Source organism: Gymnoscopelus braueri (genome assembly GCF_963280865.1).
Source record: "Gymnoscopelus braueri genome assembly, chromosome: 13".
In the NCBI taxonomy this organism is placed as follows: domain Eukaryota; kingdom Metazoa; phylum Chordata; class Actinopteri; order Myctophiformes; family Myctophidae; genus Gymnoscopelus; species Gymnoscopelus braueri.
The window spans coordinates 14,131,849-14,154,393 of record NC_137615.1 but is presented as its reverse complement, the minus strand read 5'-3'; the positions used below and the strand labels follow the sequence as shown (position 1 = coordinate 14,154,393).

Here is a 22,545-nt window from a genome sequence, read left to right as displayed (position 1 = left end):
GGCCCTTGGAACATGAACTACTTTTTTTGGCTGCTCATTTTATGCAAACACTAAAACAACATCTACAAAAAAATTGCACTTGCACTTTGTACTTACATTACAGGGTCTCCTTGTCCTATCTTTTTTCTTTTTTCTTTTTACTTACCAAAATGTCATTTCTACTGCAGCTCGCGTGCTGTTTGCCACAACACCAGAAGGTAAGAAAAGCAGTTCAGTTAGACACTTCCGTCAGGAATAATAATTTATTGCATTGATATTGCATTCAGTTTGGTGGTGTGACTCTGCTCCTGTGATACTACAGATTCTGTGCAAGAATGACACAGAATATCTGAGATCACAAACCCCCATGCAGAGCATAAAATACAGAGTATCATGCATAACATGAATCCTTTAAGGGCATAAGTTAATATACAGATTAACATACAATCCACAGAAACAACAAATGTTGAAATATTGAGCCCTTCAAGCTTACGATACACAGATATAACATCATACAACCCACAGAATCATACATTTATCTGGCACGCCACAGGAGGAGGCTGGGGGGTGGAGGGAATTTTACATCAGACAGCAGCTGCAGGAACAGAGCTGAGACCAATAATGACCATGAAGAGTGAACAGTCTTCTGATTAAATATACCACTTAAATGAACCATTTAGATTGAGGGCGTATGTGTTACAGTAGCTTGTTAACAAATGGGAAAGATGAGTGAGGTTGAACGTGGCGAAACCATCTCATTTACGTGGGTGTATGTATGTTAGCGAATGAGAATGGGGGGACCGGGGAGAGTGAGTGTGAGAGTGTAGCAGCTACACTGTAGCCCACCCTCCTGCCTGCCGTGCCTACCTGAACTAACGCTGCGCTCGATAACTGGTGATTTATTTTGTTTTTGTTTTTTTCAAGCAACACCCTGCTACGCATATACTGGCCGTCTACCACACCTGCAACTGCCTAGTACAGTACATGTCTCGCAACACACTAGGAACAAAGTAGTAAAGCCTTGCATCGCTTAAAAACCATCATGCAACACTATGGGCCCTATTTTGGGGCAGGGGGATTGGTGTGAGGGTGTGCAGTGAACAGCAGACTTGATCATATTAGTGATTATTGGGAAACATGTTCCTATGTACCTAACTGTATGATTTTAGAATGTAGATTTTGTCAAAATAAGATTCAATAAAATAAAATGAAAACTTATATAATATAATGCATAAACATATCAAATCCAGCAATACTTAACTAACATGTCCCTAACAGGACAAAACCCGGACACGCCAGACCTCAAAGCAGCTCATCATGCCTTCAACCCAGGAGAGGCATTTCAACTTATCTGCAACATATCCATGGCAAACAACGTGAGCAATGGCAATGTGACACAGTTCATCCTATATAAGAACGGTGTATCAAAAATGACACAGAATGTGACATCGTCAGAAGCAACATTCAACCTGACGGTGGGTTCTGACGTCCAGGAGGAATCATACAGCTGTCTCTACAAAACATGGCTCAACATAACTTCCAACATAAGTGACAAATTCAATGTCACCATAGGTGAGTGTGATGGTTAAAATGTAATGACAAATGTGATTACTTTGATTTTGTCAGCTTGATTGTGTTCCTTAAAGATTCGTCGTTGTAAATATGTGTGGCATATGTCTGAACAGTGAGTCTGGCGCAGCCCAACATCTCCCTGACATCGCCACCTGGGGGTTCAGAGGTCACCAGGGGTTCCAACTTCTCCATCACCTGCTCCATTCTCACTTGGTATCCTGAAGGCATCTTCTACCTAAACGTCTCTGGCGAGAATGTCAATCAGTCAGCAGTCAACCACTCTGCCTCTTTCCAGTTCCCTGCAGCAGAGGATAAAGACCAGGCCAACTACAGCTGTGTCTATGAAGTCACTATTTCCACACGGAAATTTAGATCCAACGAATCAAAGCTGTTGACTCTCATCATTAAATGTAAGTGGATCACATCTTATACAATTACAATGCACAGCTTAAATGCCTCATTCTAGGAGCAGTGACTTGACTCGGAACTGGTCCAAAACACAGTGACTGGTCATCCAAAAACCAATCATAGGGTGCACATGGTTGCCAGCCAGTCAAGTTTAGAATCACTGAAATTGATTCTAAACTGACATTCCACCAATCCGGGAAGCCGACGGTTTGGGTTGCCCAAACAGGGAAGCTGATGTATATAATCTCCCGAACACACACTCTTTCTCATTGCAGATTATCTATAAAAGTCCCTGTTTTATTATTTAGCTTTTCGGCTGGTGTAGCAGTCCATGCACCTATAGGTTCAAATCAATCAATGTAGTCTGACAGCGTGTCGCTTAAAATCGTGTCGCAAAAAAAATAAAAAAAAGTATTTCCGTAAAATGTGGATCTCTGAATCCAATGGCGGCTCCAATGTGGACTTCATGTGGCCAGCCTGTGACGTCAGTTTTAACCTAATCTTCGACTTCCATCCATTATAAAACTAAAGTATACTAAATATTTCAAGAAGTATAATGTATACTTCTGTTCTGTGTAATATGTACTTCTGTGGCCTACTCGCACTAAGCATTAGCAGTGGTTTGCGAGATCAGTTCTGGTGGACACCCAGATCTAGATGGCTAGACTGCTGCAGAACCACACCGTAAAAACAGAACATGTGTTTTCTCTTCCCAGCATCTCGGAACAACAGCACATCAACAGAACATCAACCCAGTGTCCTGTTGGTCTCCATGGTTACGTCGGGCTCCTTGTTGTTCCTCCTGGTGTCATTGGTGGCCGTCTATCTGCGCTTCAGGAGAAGACGTTACACCAGACAGGTTGAAGACCAAGACCAACCGGTTCTCGGTAATTATTTCATATAAAAAATAAACAGAGTTTTATATATTCCTTTTTGGTTTTCTAGTCTGCGTGCGTGTGTGTGTGTGGGTGTGTGTGTGGTGTGTGTTTGTGTGTGTGTGTGTGTGTGTGTGTGTGTGTGTGTGTGTGTGTGTGTGTGTGTGTGTGTGTGTGTGTGTGTGTGTGTGTGTGTGTGTGTGTGTGTGTGTGTGTGTGCGTGTGTGTGTGTGTGTGTGCTTTGAGAGTGTTGATTAGTATCACTAATGGGCTGTGCTTGTAGGTGTATTTTTTTGTATCGTTTTTGGTGTTCTTCAATTGGCTTTTCTTAGTCTAGTAGAAATGTGCAGTAAATAAGCTTACATTTCTAAAATGTTTGTACATAAAAAAAACACCCCTGAACACTAGTGCCACTTCATCAAATGTTGCACTATATGCAATAAATTTAAAAAATGTACATCAACATTGTTCTTGTGAAGATTATAAAGATATGTCTGTTTAGTGACAAGCCTACTGTGAACTGTCCACTGCCTTGTGTTGCCTAATAATGTCCTCTCGTGAAGAACTCATCCAGCGAATGTGGGGTAGCAAAACGCCAACACTTATATTACTTCAGAATGATGTATGGGATCTACTGACATTGTAGTGAGGGTTAGTCGGGTACTGGACTAAAAAAGCATGGGTTCCCGAGGCTAGTCCTGGACAGACTGTAGCTTTCACAAGGCTGTGTTATCTTTGCCTAGCAAGTCTCAAAACTCTGAGCATTTTTCAACATGAAAGACATGTTCTGAGGTTCCAGTGACAGTTACAGTACTTTTTTTTTTTTAAATGTCATCTACTTAGGATTTCATTATTATTGTTGTTATAGAATATTCCCCATATTTTCTTCGATATCTTAGTTCCTAAGCCTTAAAGATTTCCATTAGGAAGGCCACCCGACAAGCCCTTTTGGGTTTTTATTTTTGTTTCTTTCCATTTAAATGTATTGCTACATCTTTTTCCATTTTGTTTTATTATATGTTTTAAATGTATGTGCAAATAAACTCAACTGAACTAAACTACATTTATTTCTTTACACTTGTATTTCAGTGGCCGTCACAGGAAGGAACTTTTATGAAGACAGCTATGAAGAGATGCCCATGACCACAGAGGAGCAGAAAAGGGAGGGACATCTAAAAGGAGAGGAGGAGACAGATGAGGAGGAGGAGGAGTCAGAGACCTACATCAATATAGAAGATGAGAAGGATGAGGAGGAGAAATACATCAAGATATTAGCTGATGAGGAGGAGGAGGAGGAAGAGGAGGAGGACTACATCAATGTACAAGTTGAGGGTGATGATGATGAGGAGAACTACATCAAGGTTTTAGATGAGGAGGAGGTGGAGGTGGAGGAGAACTACGTCAATATGGAGAATGATGATGATGACGATGAGGAGAACTACATCAATATAGAAGATAAAGAGGAGGATTATGTTAATATAGATGATGAGAAGGAGAAAGTGGAGGAGGAGGAAGACTTGGAGGAGGAAGACGAGGAGGAGGAGGAGGAGGAGATCTACGTCAATATATCAGATAATGAGGAGGAAGAGGAGGAGAACTACATCAATATAGAAGATAAGGAGGGGGCAGAGGAGGATTATGTTAATTTAGATGATAAGGAGAAAGTGGAGGAGGAGGAGGAGGAGGAAGAAGAAGAGGAGAACTACATCAATATAGAAGATGAGCTGGATGAGGAGGAGGATTATGTTAATATTGAGGAAAAAGTGATGATGAAGTGAAAGTTGACAGGTGTGTGTCAACTACCAGTCATTGCACTTTGTACGCAATGAGAAAATGTGTCTGTGTCTGACTTTGAACAGTTGTAGACCAAGGCCATAATCAGCACATTCTGCGTTGCAAGTATATATTTCTTGCCGAGCAGGATGTGGGATTCGCTTTTGGCTGCATGTGTTACGCAGCCAAAAGCATAACATTGTGATAGACATTGGCACGGAAAAGTTGTTCAAACAGCCAAACGGAATAACACAAAACACACACTGACATAAAGGACCTCCTGAACTTGCACAGTGCAAATTGGACATGGGATCTTCAACAACCAGTGAGTATAGCATAGGACCTCTGTAACAGTTAAATAATAATGACATGCTAGGGTGTTTTTAAAGCCTGACTCCTATACGTCAGGCCTTAGTGACCTGACATGTGCAAAGTTGTTGTAGGTCAGGGATGGCCATCTGGGCAACCATCAATCTCAAGGAGCTTTTTGGCCGATTGTGGAGCAATATGAAAACCCAGACAAAAACAGCAGCAGTGTACAGGAATGAACGTGGCAGCATATCAACACACACGGTGTGTTGTTACCTGTTCATTGGCTATCGGCAGCTTCTTCTATGCAACGGTGTGCAGTCTGTTCTCCTATATGGCAGCGAATGCTGGACCCTGAAACCAACCCTGCAGAAGTCTCTAGACGGGTGCTACACCAGAATGTTGCGTGCAGTACTTAACATGTTACCAACAAGAATCTGTATGAGGGAATAAATGGTAAATGGTGCATTTATATAGCGCTTTTATCCAACACTCTTTACATAGATTGTGCATTACATTCACCCATTCATACACCGATGGCGGAGGAAACCATGCAAGGCACCAACCTGCTCATCGGGAACAATTAGGGGTTCAGCGTCTTGCTCAAGGACACTTCGACACTAACTCTGGGGGAGAACTGGGAACCTCGCTGTTCCCATCCAGCCGCTCTACCAGCCACTCTACCCCTGAGCCACTGCCATCCCCTGCCAAATACCAAGGGTGAGCGAGAAAATAGCAGCCAGGAACTGCCAGCCAGCAAATGGGTGCTGTGGGAACCAACACACGGGCACCGGTCACGAGGACCTCCCACATTAAGCCAGATGCAGGAGCGCAAAGTACAGACGAGCTGGCCACATGTATGGAGAACCGGGATGACTGGAGGCGATGACTATGAGAGAGAGAGAAGCTACCAGGCTTTTTCAACTAATGAGATGGACATCAGTAGAATAAGAATTTGGGAATGGTCAGTGATGGTGAAGAAAGGGAACTTGGAAAGTCTCTTTATGACAAACCCCAAACACTTGACAAGACTTCTCCAGCCTTGAAAAATAAGTCTCAGTCATATATGTACAGTATAATGTAAACTGGATAAAGTGCTGTCATCAGTATTTTAAGTATGTATTTGCCTCATTAGCAACAACTGCACAGCGAAGAAAGGGAACTTGGAAAGACACCTTCAGGCAAACCTCGAATCATTTTCCAGCCGACAGTGAACTGGGAAAAAGAAAGAATTTACTTACTCTCAACCATGTGTACCATACATGAAATTGGACCAAGAGCTGTCATCAGTATTTTAAAAGTTCCATAAATCATTTTTGCATTATAACACTTTTGCATAATTTATCTTGCCTTAATTACTCACATTAAATAATTTACTTATTCTGGGTTTGCGTTATTTGAATAGCAGTCTATAATAAAATGTAAAAGCAGTGCTGATTTTAATTGTCTGGAGAATGTATTTCTCACCAGCCTTGAAAAAATGGCTGAGTAGATCTCATGCCCAAAAAGGTTGCCCGCTCCTCTTCTATTGTATACAGAAGGTCCAGGGTCTGTGGGAAAAGACTAAATATTTAGCCTTTCGTGATACGTGATTCTTGAGACTGTTGGGACCCTGTGCAGAAAATCCCCATAGGGCCCTTCTGACCATCTTGAATGAGCCTTTGGGGGCCCCTTATTGGTCTGGGCCCCAGGTAGTTGCCTACTTTGCCTGTTCATAAAACGTTCCATTGTATGTATGTGGTGTCTTTTTGGTTCAGCTTCTGAAATTCGGGGGCAGGCTCTGGAACAGTGGGTCTCCAGTTGGTCCAGTTTTCTAGAGGGTGTTACGACCCTGGGGTCTTCATGTATGTCATAATGTGTATAATAGGTATGTGGAACCTTCTTATATATGTTCTGGTGTGAGGTGCTCCTGTAGAGTATGATGTGTGGCAGGTGTGTGAGCTGAGTGAGTGAGTGAATGAGTAAATGAGTTGAGTGAGTGATTGAGAGAGTAGGAGGTGAACAGGTGATTGGTCACAGGCTGATGGTGGAGGAGGATAAAATGCTGGTTCTTCACAGTACTTGTGGGTTTCTCTCCGCACCTAGGCTGCTAGCAAACATGCCATGCTGTGTTTTTTTTTGTATACTGCATTGCTGAAGTTATCTGAATAACTTAAACCTTCCAAGTCAGCCATACCACCCATGACCATATTTTGTATTTTAAAACAAAATGCCAGACGCCAGAGGGTGCTGGGTTTTGGTAGGGGTGGGTGATTTTATTATCCGATTCCCTTTCTCTCCTGTTTTGTTTTGACCTTTAGGCCTCTGGGCCTGGGCCAGACAGGCCTATTCAAGGATCTAGCTCTATCTGAGTTGTTTTCTGAGTCAACAAACTGGTTTCTATAAGTCCTGACGTCTCATCTCGTCTCATGGCAGGAGCTCCTCCTCAGTCGCATCGGGCAGGAGAGCTCGACGTGGGTCTTGACAGCTTGACTGTAAACGATCAATGTACTTTAGTCATGAAATGGAACATGTAGTTATCAATCTTTTTTTATTTTCACACCTACAACTGCTAGATTGAACATTTGTTTTTTAGAATTTGGTATTCGGTTGTTCAGACGTGACGATGCGCCCCGCTAGAATAACTTCCGGGTCCCAGTGTGTATTTTCCCAATATGCGCAGTGTTGTGTCCCTCACTGTTTAAACAGATCTGAGACTAAAATAACGACTAAAGTGTCATTCTACCGCTTTCCTGGCAACGACAAAAAGAAGAGGAAATCGTTTTTTTTAATTTACATCTATATATAAATATATATATATATATATATATATATATATATAAATATAAAAAATATATATTGTAATGTTAAAAATACAAATATAAATATATATATTAGCCTACTTTTTAATGTCTATGATATTAGCATTAAGACTCTTATTAACCCTCAATGGTTCATTTCTGAAAAAGGAGGTTATTGTAAAAAGATTTATGGGTTCCAACATGTTTGTTTACAATGAAGAGTGGACGGCGCTGGTGCCTTTTGGACCCGGACGTGACGTCGGACTACAAAATGACGTCAGACTTAAGAACCGAGCTTTCATAGTATGTGTACAGTGATTGACAGCATGTGCAAATAGGCAAATAGATGAACACTTTCGTCCCAGTGGCAAATCTAACAAAAGAAACATCTAGAAAATATTTTCACCTGTAGTTTAAACAACTATATAGAGGTAGGCACAAAGCCCACCCCAATCGGAAAGTGTGCATGTGACTGATCACCAAGCCATGTCATGGCCAAGTCTCAATGGGACTATCCCTGGTGAAATGAGGTGGTGATGGGGGAGCAGAATGAGGTGGAAGTGGTGGAGGACAACAGAGTGAGGTGGAGGATTAGGAGAAGGAGGATGGTGATGGACAAACTAAGGAGGTGGTAGATCTTTATTGGGCTTGAAACTTGGGCGTTTGTCTTTCATGGCAAAGTAAGAAAGCTATCTTTAATAACATGGATGACCTAGCAAGCATGCACAGTACATCTCTAGTAAACACCATAGTACCAAGTAGTTAGTATCTGCCTAGTGATCTCTCCGCTGGCCGCAAATGATCACAAGTTTGACACCGCTGGCCTAGTACATCCTAGACAATGCATAGGCCTAACACCCGAGCACAGCAGCAAGCCTGTGCTTTATTTTCTATTCATGGGAATTTAGAGCAACATTCTACTGTGTTTCAATTCAGTGAACACCACTAATAGGACACCGGTCAGAACCATGGTGCCATGACCACTTGCCTGCAACTTTGGAATGGTCACTTTTTGAAACACAAAGGCTAAGGAGGAGTAATCCCCTCCCCGTCTTTATGGCTATTTAGGTTAGGAGAGGGAAAACATTTGGGATTTGATTCTGATGGGAGAACAGGACTCATTTGAGGGTTAGGTACAGAAGTAAATAACCCTGTGAGGACATCAACATTGCATTAATTCCAATATTCTTTGGTTGCAAAATGTTGCAATTTCCTAGTTCACACACACACACACACACACACACACACACACACACACACACACACACACACACACACACACACACACACACACACACACACACACACACACACACACACACACACACACACACACACACACACACACACACACACACACACACACACACCTGTTCTTGTCTTGAGCACAGTTTGTTATTGTTGCATGTGTCATCATGTACTGTTAAACTCTACGTTATTGATAAGTCCTTGCAACAATTCCAAAACCAGTTCATATATATTTGATCTTGCTGGTAAATAAAATGATTCTGATTGTCCAGTTGCCAATTTACCCTAAGTTGCATGGACATGACCGGTGCTCTCTGGCCTAGTGGAAGTGTGTCTTGATGGCCAGCGGGGGGCAGTGTGTGATGATGACTTGAAGGTATGACTGAAGTTTTGGGGGCTTTAAACCCTAGCACAAAATCTTTTTTTTAGATGGGGGGGGGGGGGGGGTCCATGGACAAATACATATTGATTTGGGGGTCCTTGCTTGACATGAAAATGTTTGATAACCATGGGTTAAACAACATTAGGAAGCAAGACTAAATAAGCAACTACAATTTGGAAACAAGCCCAAAAAAACACAACCACCAATATTTACAAGCGACCTCAGAAAAACAAGAGTCTGAACTAATACTGTACTGTGTGTAAAGCATGGTTTTTATTTTTTCAGAAGACCATTGTTGCTAACGTGCAATACAGAAAATGCAAATAAAACAATACAGTAACCTAACATCCACCAAATATAAAATTGATAAAATGTGTTTGTGCCAAAACTAATGAACATTGTTGAATTAGTCCTAATAAAACAATAGATTGACATGTGATCAAAAGCAATCCTGACAAAAATAACAAGCAAGGGGCCATTAAATTGGAATTCAACGACAATTCCCGATTTTCAAAGGCAGTTTTACGAAAAGGTAGGCAACAGATGCAGTAACAGAGTGCAATGGTTCTTTTGTAAACTTTATGAGGGCTCCCGTGTCAGACTGCTGAAAATAAATAAAGACAAAATAAAAACTGTCCCGTCTCATCTCTCTGTCTTCAGGACACTGTCAGTTCCCAATCTTCTTCTTCTTCCTGCTGTGGGTTCAAATCACTCCAGGAGACTTCATTCACCTGTGAGAGAGAGAGCGACCTTTATCATTCAATACAGCAGTGGTTCCCAAACTGGGGGTCGGGAGGGTCCCCAAATAATTTTGAGGGGGTCCCCAGATAGATTAGCTTAATGTGCTGCAACATAGTTTTCTCACTCAACAGTAAACAAACGAACATACAGTATAAGTAGATGCAGGGTATCTGCACATTTCTAAAGTTATAATTTAATGACTCTTAAGACTTTTTTAATGGCCAATATTAAGTAAGAAAGAGGCAAACATTGGCACATTGGCAAACATTGTGAAACTATTTTCACAATATTTATCTGAACCGAGTCAAACTAAATGTAATGCCTACAATTGCAAGTTCTTGTCAGGGTGGGGGGTCCCCAGTCCAAATATGATTATTTTGGGGGGGTCGCGGCCTCAAATGTTTGGGAACAGCACACTCTTTGTTCCCCGTTGAGGTTCTATCAATCTATTTAACCACACAAACGTTTAGCAAAAATCTACAAGGTCACAACACGCTGTGTTCCGAGGCCGGCGCGTTGTGAGCTTGTAGATCCGCTATATTTGGTGAAGAGATTTGACGTAAAGGACAAAAAAGGAAGGGGCCTGGTATAGAGCCCTGAGGGACTACGGTCAACAAACTATTTAGGGTTTAAGTGGTTTTAATGACCCAAAATGTAAATTCAGAAATATGTATGAAAGAGAGAGAGAGAGAGACCTGGATTTCCCCCTCTGGGTTATCTTCAGGTTGGAGCTGGTCCCTGTCCTCTCTCACCTCAATCAGCACCTTACCATTACCTAGCAACAGAGGGGAAAACAGAGTGACACGACTTATGACACAGAGAATTGTTAACTGATACACAATATTGGCTACACTACAGTGACTATAAGTACAGTTCAGTCAGACAACTCTTAGATTGGATTAGAATATATATTTATTAGCAATATATATTTAGCAAGCTTGAGCATGGTATAGAACAAGAGGAAGCATAGTTTGGCGTCAGGCCTCTGAATCCATTCATTCCCTGTAAGGATAACATTTTAATGAATGTTACATGCCAATTAGCATTTACAGGGAATGAATTAAACCCCCAAGGGGATCTAGAAACAGAGCCTACAGGTGGATGCCGGGGAGGCGGTGGGATGAGACTATTCATGGTCAGCAGCATACGTAGCAAGCAAGGGCAGCAGATCCGGCAGGATCTCGGCAGCAGAGCAGCAGCAGCAGCAGCGTCGCACGTCAGAGCAGCAGAAGAGCGCAACCAGACTGAACAGGTAGGCAGAGCATTACTTATAACTCACCGACCAGGAGAAGAGTGCATGTGACTTAGTCACCTGATCGGTTAGCCCAATCCCTTGAGTTGCCTGGCCTGAACTAGCTCCGTAAACTGCGCCTCATTTCAGTCAGACAACTCTTAGATTGGATTAGAATATATATTTATTAGCAATATATATTTAGCAAGCTTGAGCATGGTATAGAACAAGAGGAAGCATAGTTTGGCGTCAGGCCTCTGAATCCATTCATTCCCTGTAAGGATAACATTTTAATGAATGTTACATGCCAATTAGCATTTACAGGGAATGAATTAAACCCCCAAAACAGCAAGAACCCCCAAAACGGCTTGAGAGCACAGGGCCTGACGCCGGACCAACCATCTGTGAGAATGGTGGAGCTCCATAATTTAACATGATATAATGACTGAGTTCCTCATCATAAATTTTTAAATTTAACTAAACGAATGCAGCATGCATCCATGTGTTCAGCGAGCCTGATGAATCCAGGTACCCGCTGATCCCTGAATTCAGGAGTCCTAGACGGTATCCTAATATGGCGTCCACGCTGTGCCGCACCAACTCGGATTCGAAGAGGACATTCTATATTTATTTCTTTTTCAAAGAAATCTGCTATATATATATATATATATACACATATATATATAATGAGTCATCCTATGATGAATGATAACTATTGTTTATCATCCATAATAAATAAAGTGTACTGACTATGTGTGTAAAGACGTGCTATCTTTACTTAACATCTGAATCAGTACTATATATATAATATATTAGCCTGACTGCATAGTCATAGAAAACCCAACATTTTTTAGCGCTACCATAGAAAACCCAACATTTTTTAACGCTGCCATAGAAAACCCAACATTTTTTTAACGCTGCCATAGAAACCCAACATTTTTTAACGCTGCCATAGAAACCCAACATTTTTTTTTTAACGCTGCCATAGAAACCCAACATTTTTTAACGCTGCCATAGAAAGCCCAACATTATTTTGCGCTACCAAGGAAAGCCCAACATTTTTTAGCGCTATAAATAAACCAACATTTTTAGCACCATGACATCACCACTAAACTAAATCCCCAGCAATCCACCCGAGTTGTAATTAAAGCGTCAATAATGCTCAAGCAGCATTTATTGAATTAGCGATAGAACATTGAGAGCACTCATACTCATGAGCTTTTTGCCTGCAGAATGTCATCCTTATTAACCAATATCTACGTAAGCTCCTGAGGACCATCGCCCCATAGATTTAGAGAAGCAGAAGACAAGCCGCGCTGCAGGTGTAGCTACACCAATACGGAGGATGGAGAAAGCCCGCAGCTGAGCAGATCTCTCGCAGCTTTGCAGTGAACCAGTTCAAGTTTAGGCCTACAGATGGAGAGACAAACACAATGTTATTGCAATTCTGGATTAGCCCGGCCATCCTATGACCAATTTAACCAATTTTTGGGTTCATGTTGCCATTTACCGTATAGCAACATGCATTTTATATATATATATTTTTTAATAACTATTTGAAGTTCCCAGAACTTAGTCAGATTTAGAAGGCGATTTTAAATCGGCCTTGGTCTAAATGGGTTAAGCGCCATGTGGCAGCATGTTAGCAATTAGCATCATAGCAGTTGATGCAGAAGAATATGGTATACAAGCTTAAATTATAGCTTGCAGAGCTTGACGCAGATTATTAGACATGTGAATAATATTAACTAGCGCCGATATCCCTCTCCATCCATAGCCTAATAGATTTAGCACGAAATGCCATCTGTTGCAAGTCTGAATCGGCCCAACAGAGCCAGACGCTAGAGGTTGGCAGAATTGATTTAGCAGAGTTTAGCAGCGAGGCTAGGCAGCTCAGTAGATGATGCAGCATAGGTGCCGAGAAGACATTGAGAAGCCCACATCTCAAGCAGCTCTCTCAACGCTGCCTTGAGAGCCTTGTGCTGGCCCGCACAGTAGATGATGCAGCATAGTGCTGAGAACACTGAGAAGCCCACATCTCGAGCAGTTCTCTCACGCTGCCTTGAGAGCTCACAGAGCCGCCAAGAGCGTAGGTACCTGGAATCTAGAACCAGAAGCAGAATTATTCTTGCAATTACCATGGTAAGCCACCCTGGACGAGATGACGCCGTTATAGACCGCTGGGACAGGAATTTACTTCCTGAAGCCACTCACACATCCGCAGTGAAAAGTGCGTGCTTCACTGTGGATGTGTGGGGACGCATGCTGCACGCCAATGCGCGAGTGTGGCCTCAAATCCTGACCCAGTCAGTTGCACACCGCAAGCTGCTGGTTGCGCTGCAACACTCGTCACCAGTGATGAACACACCGTGATGTGGTGCCAAATATGCCGTGAGCATCTCAATCTGGCGGATAAAGCAGCGCCTTTTATACGGGGACAAAGACTTCCAGTCACCCAGCTTTTGATAAGCATGAGAAAGCAAAGAGCCCATCAACATAGTGTAACTATTGATAACAGAGCAGCCAGGATCGGAGTCCCTCTTTATCCGACCTGCGAGATATTTCGCGGATTGGTGCGCACCAGCCAACATTGACAAATGACTGATATCTTGACTCTACTAAAGCCCCACCATCTATCCTGTTGCAATAACTTTACTTCTGTAAGCTTGTTGCTCATAACATCACAACATCACTTGGCAACCAACTTTTCTATATACTGTACCATATACCTTCCACATGGAAGCAAGCATGCCATGATAGCTTGTGCTACCACAATCCAGAGCTATCCCCATAAGCAAGCCATGCTGAGTTAGCTTGTGCTACAATCAATTTGATAGCTTTACGCATGGGAAGTAAAACATGCTGTGTTTAGCTTGTGCTACCGACCATCCAAGCTTCCACATAAGAAGCAAAACAACTGAATTAGCTTGTGCTACGAACAATCCGAGCTCCCACGTGGGAAGCAAAACATGCTGTGCTAGCCTATGCTACAAACAATCCAGAGCTGTCCACATAAGAAGCAACACGTGCTAAACAATTCGCCTCCACATAGGCAAAACATGCTGTGCTAGCCTGTGCTACGACAATCTAATCTTCCACATAGAAGCAAACATGCTGAGCTAGCCTGTGCTACAACAATCTAAAGCTTCCACATAAGCAAACATGCTGTGCTACGACAATCTAAAGCTTCTACAAGAAGCAACGTACTGTGTTAGCCTGTGCTACAACGTCTCTACCATCTCTTATCCAAGTGTATGCAGCAAAATGAGAATCCCTTTAGCTCATCCTGATCCTTAACAAGTGTAATTTAGCAATACAAGAGCATAACGGTAGAAATGCAACCAATAACGTCTAATCTGCACTGCAAGTTCATTTGATTATTTCATCGTAATATGAAACGGCCTACTTTACCTCCACCACATATTAGAGCAATTGAAATGCTACATGATTTGACACTGACACTGTCGCTGTTGAAGAGGCCTGCAAACCTGACTTCCCCAGTATCCAAGGTGAACAGCACTCATCCCCGTCGGCATTAGCCATCCCATCACCATGCATTAAGCCGGACATGGAAAAGAAGCACAAAGCAGAATATCAATAAATGCTGATAAATGACTTTGCGTGATATTGCTTTCAATTGCTAAATGTGAGGTAGATGAATGCAGTATTAATGAGGTAGTGGCCATAGCACTAGTAGTAACTTAGCATGTTCATGATCGGCACGTTTGCAGCAATTTTTTAGTACTAGCAGCATTAGTCGATATAAGCAGTGGTAGCAATGTAGTCCACATCATTAGCATAATCATGATTAGCAGACATTTTGCCAGCAATTGCAGAATGAGTAGCATTAATGCAGTAGCCTAGGAATGCAGTCAATATAATTAGCATGATGGCACTAGTATGAGTAGCATGCATTGACTGCAGAAACAATGTCAGCAGTTTTAGCCTAATCATGATCAGCAGTCAGTTAGTAGCAGTTGAAGAACGACTAGCATAATCTGAACAGTAGCAGCATGCAGTGAGGAGCTTTAGCATAATGGAGACCATCGTGTTGATGGCAGCAATCTAGTACAATTTAGTACAGCAACTTCAGCACTAACATGAACATTGAGATGATGGCAGCAATTTAGTGCTGCAACTTTAGCATCAACATGAACAGTGAGTTTTCCTACTCTGCAAATAGATGCCAGACAGCTACACGAGAGATAACTAATTTCAATGAATTCTAGCAGCATTTAACATTTAAACTGCAGTGCAACTACTTCTTGAACACTACTCACAAGTTAGCTTCCCCTCTCTCCTCGCATGGGTAGAGAAGTGTTCGGTCATCAACTATAAGCCTCAAACATCCGGTGGACGAGCTCTTCAGAATAAGAGTACCGTCTAAAGCCACTGAACTATCCATGAATACAATAACTATAAATTAAGCAAGATGCAGCCAACTGAGCATATCCGTGTTTTAACCAGTAGCCTACATAAAGATATTAATCTGAACATTAGAGCCAGAACAAGCAAAGCGACTCACAAAGTGACGCCATGCCCTCTCTCTCTCTCTCTCTATCTACCATGCAGTAGCACTTACCAGCCATATCGCGCGCATCCGTTCCTCTGTGAACGATAGATCGGTGATGTCATCTTTTGAGAGAGAAGCAAGCAACTAGGTCTAGAAACCCAATCTTGAGATAAAGTGAACTACTTTGAACAAATACACGCTAAACGGGGACCATAACAGAACCCCAAGCCCATCGTTGCTACGATAAGGAAACAGAAACTTAAGCAACACTGTTGGTGAACTACCGTTAACCCAGTGCCATAAAGAGAGTTCTGACACTAGCGTCGACTCCCATTGTAAGAATGGAATGCGGAAGTGCTCCATCTCAATGAGGCATGCAGTCCCAATGTTTGGAACTATACCCAAGGAGCCCGTTTGCGGCGGGATCAAGCGTGTCGTTACTCTATTTCTACACTCTCTAGTTGACCATACTGAGATCGATCAATGACGAACGCTACTGCTTTTGAGCTGAGCGTTTAGCAAGCGATTTTTAACTTAAGTAAAGAAAGTAATACCACGTTTAGAACCAGTAGCACGCAGCTGAGTAGCTATGATTAGCGCAGCATGGACAATGGCAGCACGCCAATAGCCATCAACCAAGGAACAATATGAGACTATTCATGGTCAGCAGCATACGTAGCAAGCAAGGGCAGCAGATCCGGCAGGATCTCGGCAGCAGAGCAGCAGCAGCAGCAGCGTCGCACGTCAGAGCAGCAGAAGAGCGCAACCAGACTGAACAGGTAGGCAGAGCATTACTTATAACTCACCGACCAGGAGAAGAGTGCATGTGACTTAGTCACCTGATCGGTTAGCCCAATCCCTTGAGTTGCCTGGCCTGAACTAGCTCCGTAAACTGCGCCTCATTACTGAGATAATAGCGGTAACCACCTAACTAGTCACCGGCTTCAAACAAACTAGTTTGTACAAAGCATTGTTCCAACTACATTGGACAGGTTTGCCGTTCACTGCGATTCCAAATAACCTAAACTCGGAAGTAGATAATGTGGAGAATGAACAGATAGAATCTGCAGACTACCTGAAAACATTGCCCATCAAACCTACAGTAAAAAGTTGTGAAAATGTGTGCAAATCTTTGAATGTACATATATATATATTTTTTTTAAAGCGACATTTTTTAACTCAAATCTTTGCTTCTGGGGGATTCTACAAATGTCTTCTAAATCCTTTACGTATGTTGCTATTACATCAGTGGTTTTCTAACTTGTTCATGTCAAGGATCCTCAAAATTTGGCCGTGGACCCCCCATCTGAAAATATTTAGTTCCAGGGACCCCCAGAAGCAAAGATTTGAGTTAAAAATGTATATAAAGATTTTCACACATTTTCACGACTTGTTTTTCAAAAATAGCCAAAGAAATCTAAAATGACACGGATGCGTTCCCGGTCTTAATGGGTTACGGGCACAGTCACAAATGCTCGAACATACCCGGCACACTTCCATTTTATATGAGGAAAGGGGTACAGCTGCCACTTGCTGCGTGTTAGCACGACGGTCTGACGCCTTGGCACACGTTGGCCACTTGCCTTCAGTCGCTATGTGTGACTGTACGGTACGCTAAGGTCATGCGACCACACACTGTGCGTTATCGGCCGTATAAAGTGTCATCACACATGACATTTCCATTTAGCATAAATGTTGCAAAATCGTTTGTGGGTGGCAGTAGTTGGTAGTAGTTGTACAGTGCTGTCATGGTGGTATCAGTACCTAGCATGATCACTAGCACAGTGCTGAAAGCCTGGACAACGGCCTTATCTCTCACCCATCTCTGGAGCTTACAACGCTTCTGGCCACTTATCTCAGGACCTAGACAGACAGAGATCACACAAATCAGTCAAACTTCTGTAGTCTTGCTTCCAGTCCTACTATATCATCACTGTCATTCGTAAACATTCGTTTTTTTTAGCAAATTAATGATAAAAGAAAAAGGGCCCATCCACTAGAAATTCCCATGGTCAGGACAAACTGCTCAAAGGCAGGTAAAAATAAATAAGTAAGTCTGCAAACTGGAAAGTGACTTGCTTCCAGTCAGTTTATTACATTACCCTATGCAGATCAAAAAGTAATAAGTAATAGCCGATATATCTGCCAAATTGTTATATTGGTCGGGCTCTAATCAATTAGTCCTCATTTGCAACCCATCCCTCCCCATCCTCCTAACCTCTAACCCCTAAATGATCTAAGTATTACAAAACATTTCCTCTCCCGTATTTATTTACTATGGTCTCATCCTCTCCTCTCTGCCGCCTACCAGTGTTGTTATAGGTCTCCTCCACCACAGCGACTCCTCGGCTTGTTGCTCCATGTTGAGGGAAGGACACTTCCACCAGACAGCCGTAGCGAAGGGTCTTCTCCTCCTGGCTTCTGCTCTGATCATCCTCTGAATCACCCGACAGCTCCTTCAGCTTGAGGACGAGAAATGTGAAATCGAGAAGTCATAACATGTTGGCTTTTAACATCATCTCTTCAATACAATGACATTGGATTTATTAGTCTTTCCTCCTCTCCCTCGCTACTGTCTAACTAACTAAATATTAGGGTGAATGAACCACTCTCTTGATTGAAAAGTGGAAGGAAACGTGTCTGCAGATGCAAATGTAAAATGTATCTATAGCTTATTAGATAGATAGATAGATAAGATAGATAGATAGAAAGAGAGATATAATTATGGAGAGACAAGGTTTATGCTCAACAGCAACGATGAGCATCGGCAAAGACGTGCTTACAGTCAGGATGCGGGTGCACCAGCCGTTGAACCCCAGGCAGTGATTGGCTAGTTCCTGGCAGCGTGCATGACTCAGTGGCTTGATGTTGTGAGGGTTTGAATAGGTGGGGTGTCGCTTGGTGCTCAGCCGGACCTGAAATATACACATTGTTATAAGACTGTTATATGACTTCAAAGGGGAATCCTATCGTTCTATTGTGAGGAGGACATGACAATGGGATTTTCTCTGTGTCAAGAGCTAGTGGCTTAGAATCAGTAACCTCTCCCACTAGGGGCACTGGCACTCCCTGCTGGAAACTTATCTGGAAATAGTTTAGCAAAATGCAACTAAATAGTTGCACTCTGGAGCCGTAGTTGAGATGCTAGGACTGAATGAATGACAGATGTGACATGCACAGGTGTTTGTATTGAGGAAGAAGTTATATGGCTGCTTATATCTAACCTTTATATTATACCATCACTTATAATACTTCTACAATACATTATAATATTTGACAGCTTGTAAGAGCCTAAATGTCTCCACTAGGCCTAATAGTTATTGTTTTGGTACAACCTAACTTGTTATGGTTATAATAATATAATAAACTTTATTTTTATAGCACTTTACAAAAACAGGCTTACAAAGTGCTTGACAATACAAATACATACACACACAGGAAATATAAAGGCAATTCAAGGATATAAAATGAAAAAAACAAAGGAACCATACAAAAATAAAAAGACCAAAAATAAGAGTGAAAGCAGAAAACCGGTTGAGTTTGTCCTTGAAGCAGCTACAGTATAACTATGATCTCTGCCCTGTGCTCGAGGCAGAACTGCCATACCACTGACATGAGTGTTAATGTACTTCTGACCATGATATCATGTACATAAAGCATAACCACCACCACCTAGAATATTGTCTCGACTCCTATGTGCCTCATCGATTGCTGATTGATCCAGAATTCCACGACAGTATATATATATATATATACATATATATAGTTATTTATATCAAACCCAGGTCTACCGCGTTGAAAGCCAACATCTAACCACTAGCCTAAAGGGGAATTCTCCCCAGGCCGGGGGAGATATTAAGCTTTTGGTCATCAGGTAGAGGCTCTGACTCTGACACACTACTGCTACATATACACACACACCTCGGCCTGCGGCCGAGTCGGCCTGCGACTGCAAGCTGTTCCTGTTCGCAGATGACTCGGCCCTGCTAGTCTCGGACAGGGACAGGCTGCAGGTTGAGAAAACTCTCAGCTCCGAACTCAACAAGATCTGCATCTGGCTCTCTGACAACAAACTTTCATTACACCTGGGTAAAACTGAATCCATCCTCTTTGGGTCCAGTCCTAACCTTAGCAAGGCAGAGAGTTTCACGATCAAAGTGGGTGATAATGTCATCAAAAGAAAGGATGAAATTACCTACCTGGGCTCCATCTTGGAGGCAAACCTCTCCGGTAACAAAAACGCCGAAAAAGTGATCAAAAATGTCAACCGAACAACACGCTATTTGTGGAGGATTGATCGCCTAGTCAGTAAGAATACTCTGAAGATTCTTGCAGGGGCCCTCATTCAAGGTCATTATGATTATGCATGCACTTCATGGTATCACAACACCTCCAAGGCCTTAAAAACAAGACTCCAAACATCCCAAAACAAACTTGTAAGGCTACTTCTTGGCCTCAATCACAGAACCCATCTAACCCCTGCTCATTTTGCTAGGATTGGATGGCTTAGGGTTGAGGACAGAGTACAGCAACTTGCTATGGGCCTGGTCTTCAAGATACACCACAACATTGGGATCCCCCTGTATTTGTCAAAATACTTCAAAAATGTTAATGAAGTCCATGATCATAACACCAGAGGCAGCTCCACTGATCATGTTCAACCCAGATTTGGCTCAACTAAGGGTATGAACTCATTCTCATGCTATTCATCAAAAATGTGGAATGCCCTACCAAAAGGAGTAAAGGAGTGTAAAACCCTACTCACTTTCAAAACTGCCCTAAAGATACACCTTCAGGAGGCTGCAATTCGAAAATGGCCCCTGTCTAAGTCTTAACCTACCCCTCCCTACCCCCCCCCCCCCCTCTTTCATTTTCCTCTTTTGTATATATATATATTATTTTTTTTCTCTCGTCATACCAGTAACCTGAAAGCTGATTGTATGACATTCTGTATAGTAGTGTGTATATCTGCCTGCCTCTTATATTTCATCATGATTTGTGTGCATGGGGTCCTCATCTTAAACAAGCGTAATGCTTAATGAGGGTTTCCAGTTTAGTAGACCTTGTATTGTGAATTTGTACTTCCATGTACTGTTATGTACTGTCATGTACTATTCTCATGTCTTTCTAAATAAACTACATCAATCAAACACACACACACACACACTAAAATAACGACATGATTAGCTTTCTATTCGTTACCTTTACTGGGGTGCTTTGGAAGAGTGTGCGTTTATCAATGGACCGCTGTGCCTTGGAGGCTTGGACAGCAGAGTAGAACTTGACCAGGGCGTAGAAGCCGGGATGGGCCACCGCCGCATTGGGACACACTTTGAGCAGGTACAGAGGACCAAAGGACGAAAAGACCGACCATAACCTCTCCTGGATAATGCAGGGAATTACAGTTACACAATTATGATTATGATGACGGTTGGGATTAAATTATGATGCTATGAAAAAATGCAAGCTGCCTGAAATCAAGAATATATATTATTCGGATATTGAACCGCAGGCCACATTAAGTGAAGGTAGGGTAGGGGGCGCTGTTATGCCAAATTCAGCCCCTCGGCATAACACCTAAGTTGCCCACATAGTCAAGATGAATCCCTCCACGAAAATAGACGGCTGCGTGTTCTAAGGCCGTGCAATAATATCAGCGGTTCTAGTGCTAGGGTAGTTATAAGTTAAAGTTAACTACAACAAAGAGACCTAAACTCATTAAGTCTTTTAGCCTGGGATCAAGACTATTATATGTATTTTATCGAGTCTGACTTTTGCTTTCGTCTTGGCAACCACCCCCCAGTGCGTCCTGCACTACCAGTAAAGCCCGTACTTCTCCGTACATGTACAACAATATATATATAAAGAAGGTGCTTACCCGGTTGCTCCAGATGTTAACTAGCGCTGCGGGGTCGTTGTGCAATGTATTAGTCCGTATTTTTCAATAAAGAAGTGTTTTAATCCCTTCTGTGGCCGAACGCCATTCCCCGCCCCTCGTTTATTTCCTGTTTACATTGAGTGTAATTCCGGATTTCACCGGATGCGCCCCGTCACTACCGCCCGTTGATGAATACAGGGAACTTCCGACAGAATCCGACACAGCCGGGATTAAAACACGTCTTTATTGAAAAATACGGACTAATACATTGCACAAAGACTCCGCAGCGCTAGTTAACATTTGGGGCAACCGACTAAGCACCTTATATATATGTATCTGTTCATGTATGGAGAAGTAAGGGCTTTACTGGTGAAAGTGCAGGACGCACTGGTGGGTGCTAGCCCAGACTATCGTGCATACATAGGAAAGCAAACGTCAGACTCGATAAACTACATCTATGATAGTCTTGATCCAAGGCTAGAAGTCGTTAAGATATGTGAGTGACTTACATAGATGAAAGCCTCGGTGAAGGACGGCTGGATTTCCCAGACGAACAGAGTTTTGTTGTTCTCCACTGGAACTTGGAACTCGATAATGTCCACCTCCGGATCCATCTTTAGTATTTTTACTCAACAAGTACCGCCGCCGTCACCTTTCTGTTCTGTGTACTACAATGTAACAGTTCGTGTTTACACATGTCTCCTTACACACAAAACGACTTCTTCTTCCTCCTTCTCACTTTTGGACTTTCCACTGGTCTAGATGTTTAGACAAGCATGTTAAAGCGCTGTTAAAAGACGTGGGATCTATCTAACTATATAACAACAATCATTCCTCTGCGTCTTTACTTCCGTAA

General features: G+C 42.4%; 1 protein-coding gene across 1 annotated transcript; it reads right to left on the bottom strand.

The window, feature by feature from the left end:
* Positions 1-9,589: 9,589 nt before the first annotated feature.
* rdm1 (RAD52 motif containing 1) lies at positions 9,590-22,545 on the bottom strand. The gene is made up of 7 exons (XM_080447882.1): positions 22,199-22,545; positions 21,014-21,193; positions 18,595-18,726; positions 18,120-18,273; positions 17,576-17,674; positions 10,763-10,842; positions 9,590-10,057 (listed from the first exon to the last, which is right to left on the bottom strand). The coding sequence occupies exons 1-7, from the start codon at positions 22,301-22,303 to the stop codon at positions 9,983-9,985; spliced, it is 825 nt and encodes a 274-aa protein (XP_080304008.1). The 5' UTR covers positions 22,304-22,545; the 3' UTR covers positions 9,590-9,982.

What these genes read in the sequence shown, in the direction of transcription:
- rdm1 (XM_080447882.1), bottom strand. Translation starts at nt 22,303, where the DNA reads ATGGATCCGGAGGTGGACATTATCGAGTTCCAAGTTCCAGTGGAGAAC. An exon ending in GGAGACCTATAACAACACTG is followed by an intron (nt 17,675 to 18,119) that starts GTAGGCGGCAGA and finishes CTGTCTGTCTAG; the next exon opens with GTCCTGAGATAAGTGGCCAG. An exon ending in TGTGCTAGTGATCATGCTAG is followed by an intron (nt 10,843 to 17,575) that starts GTACTGATACCA and finishes CTCTGTTGCTAG; the next exon opens with GTAATGGTAAGGTGCTGATT.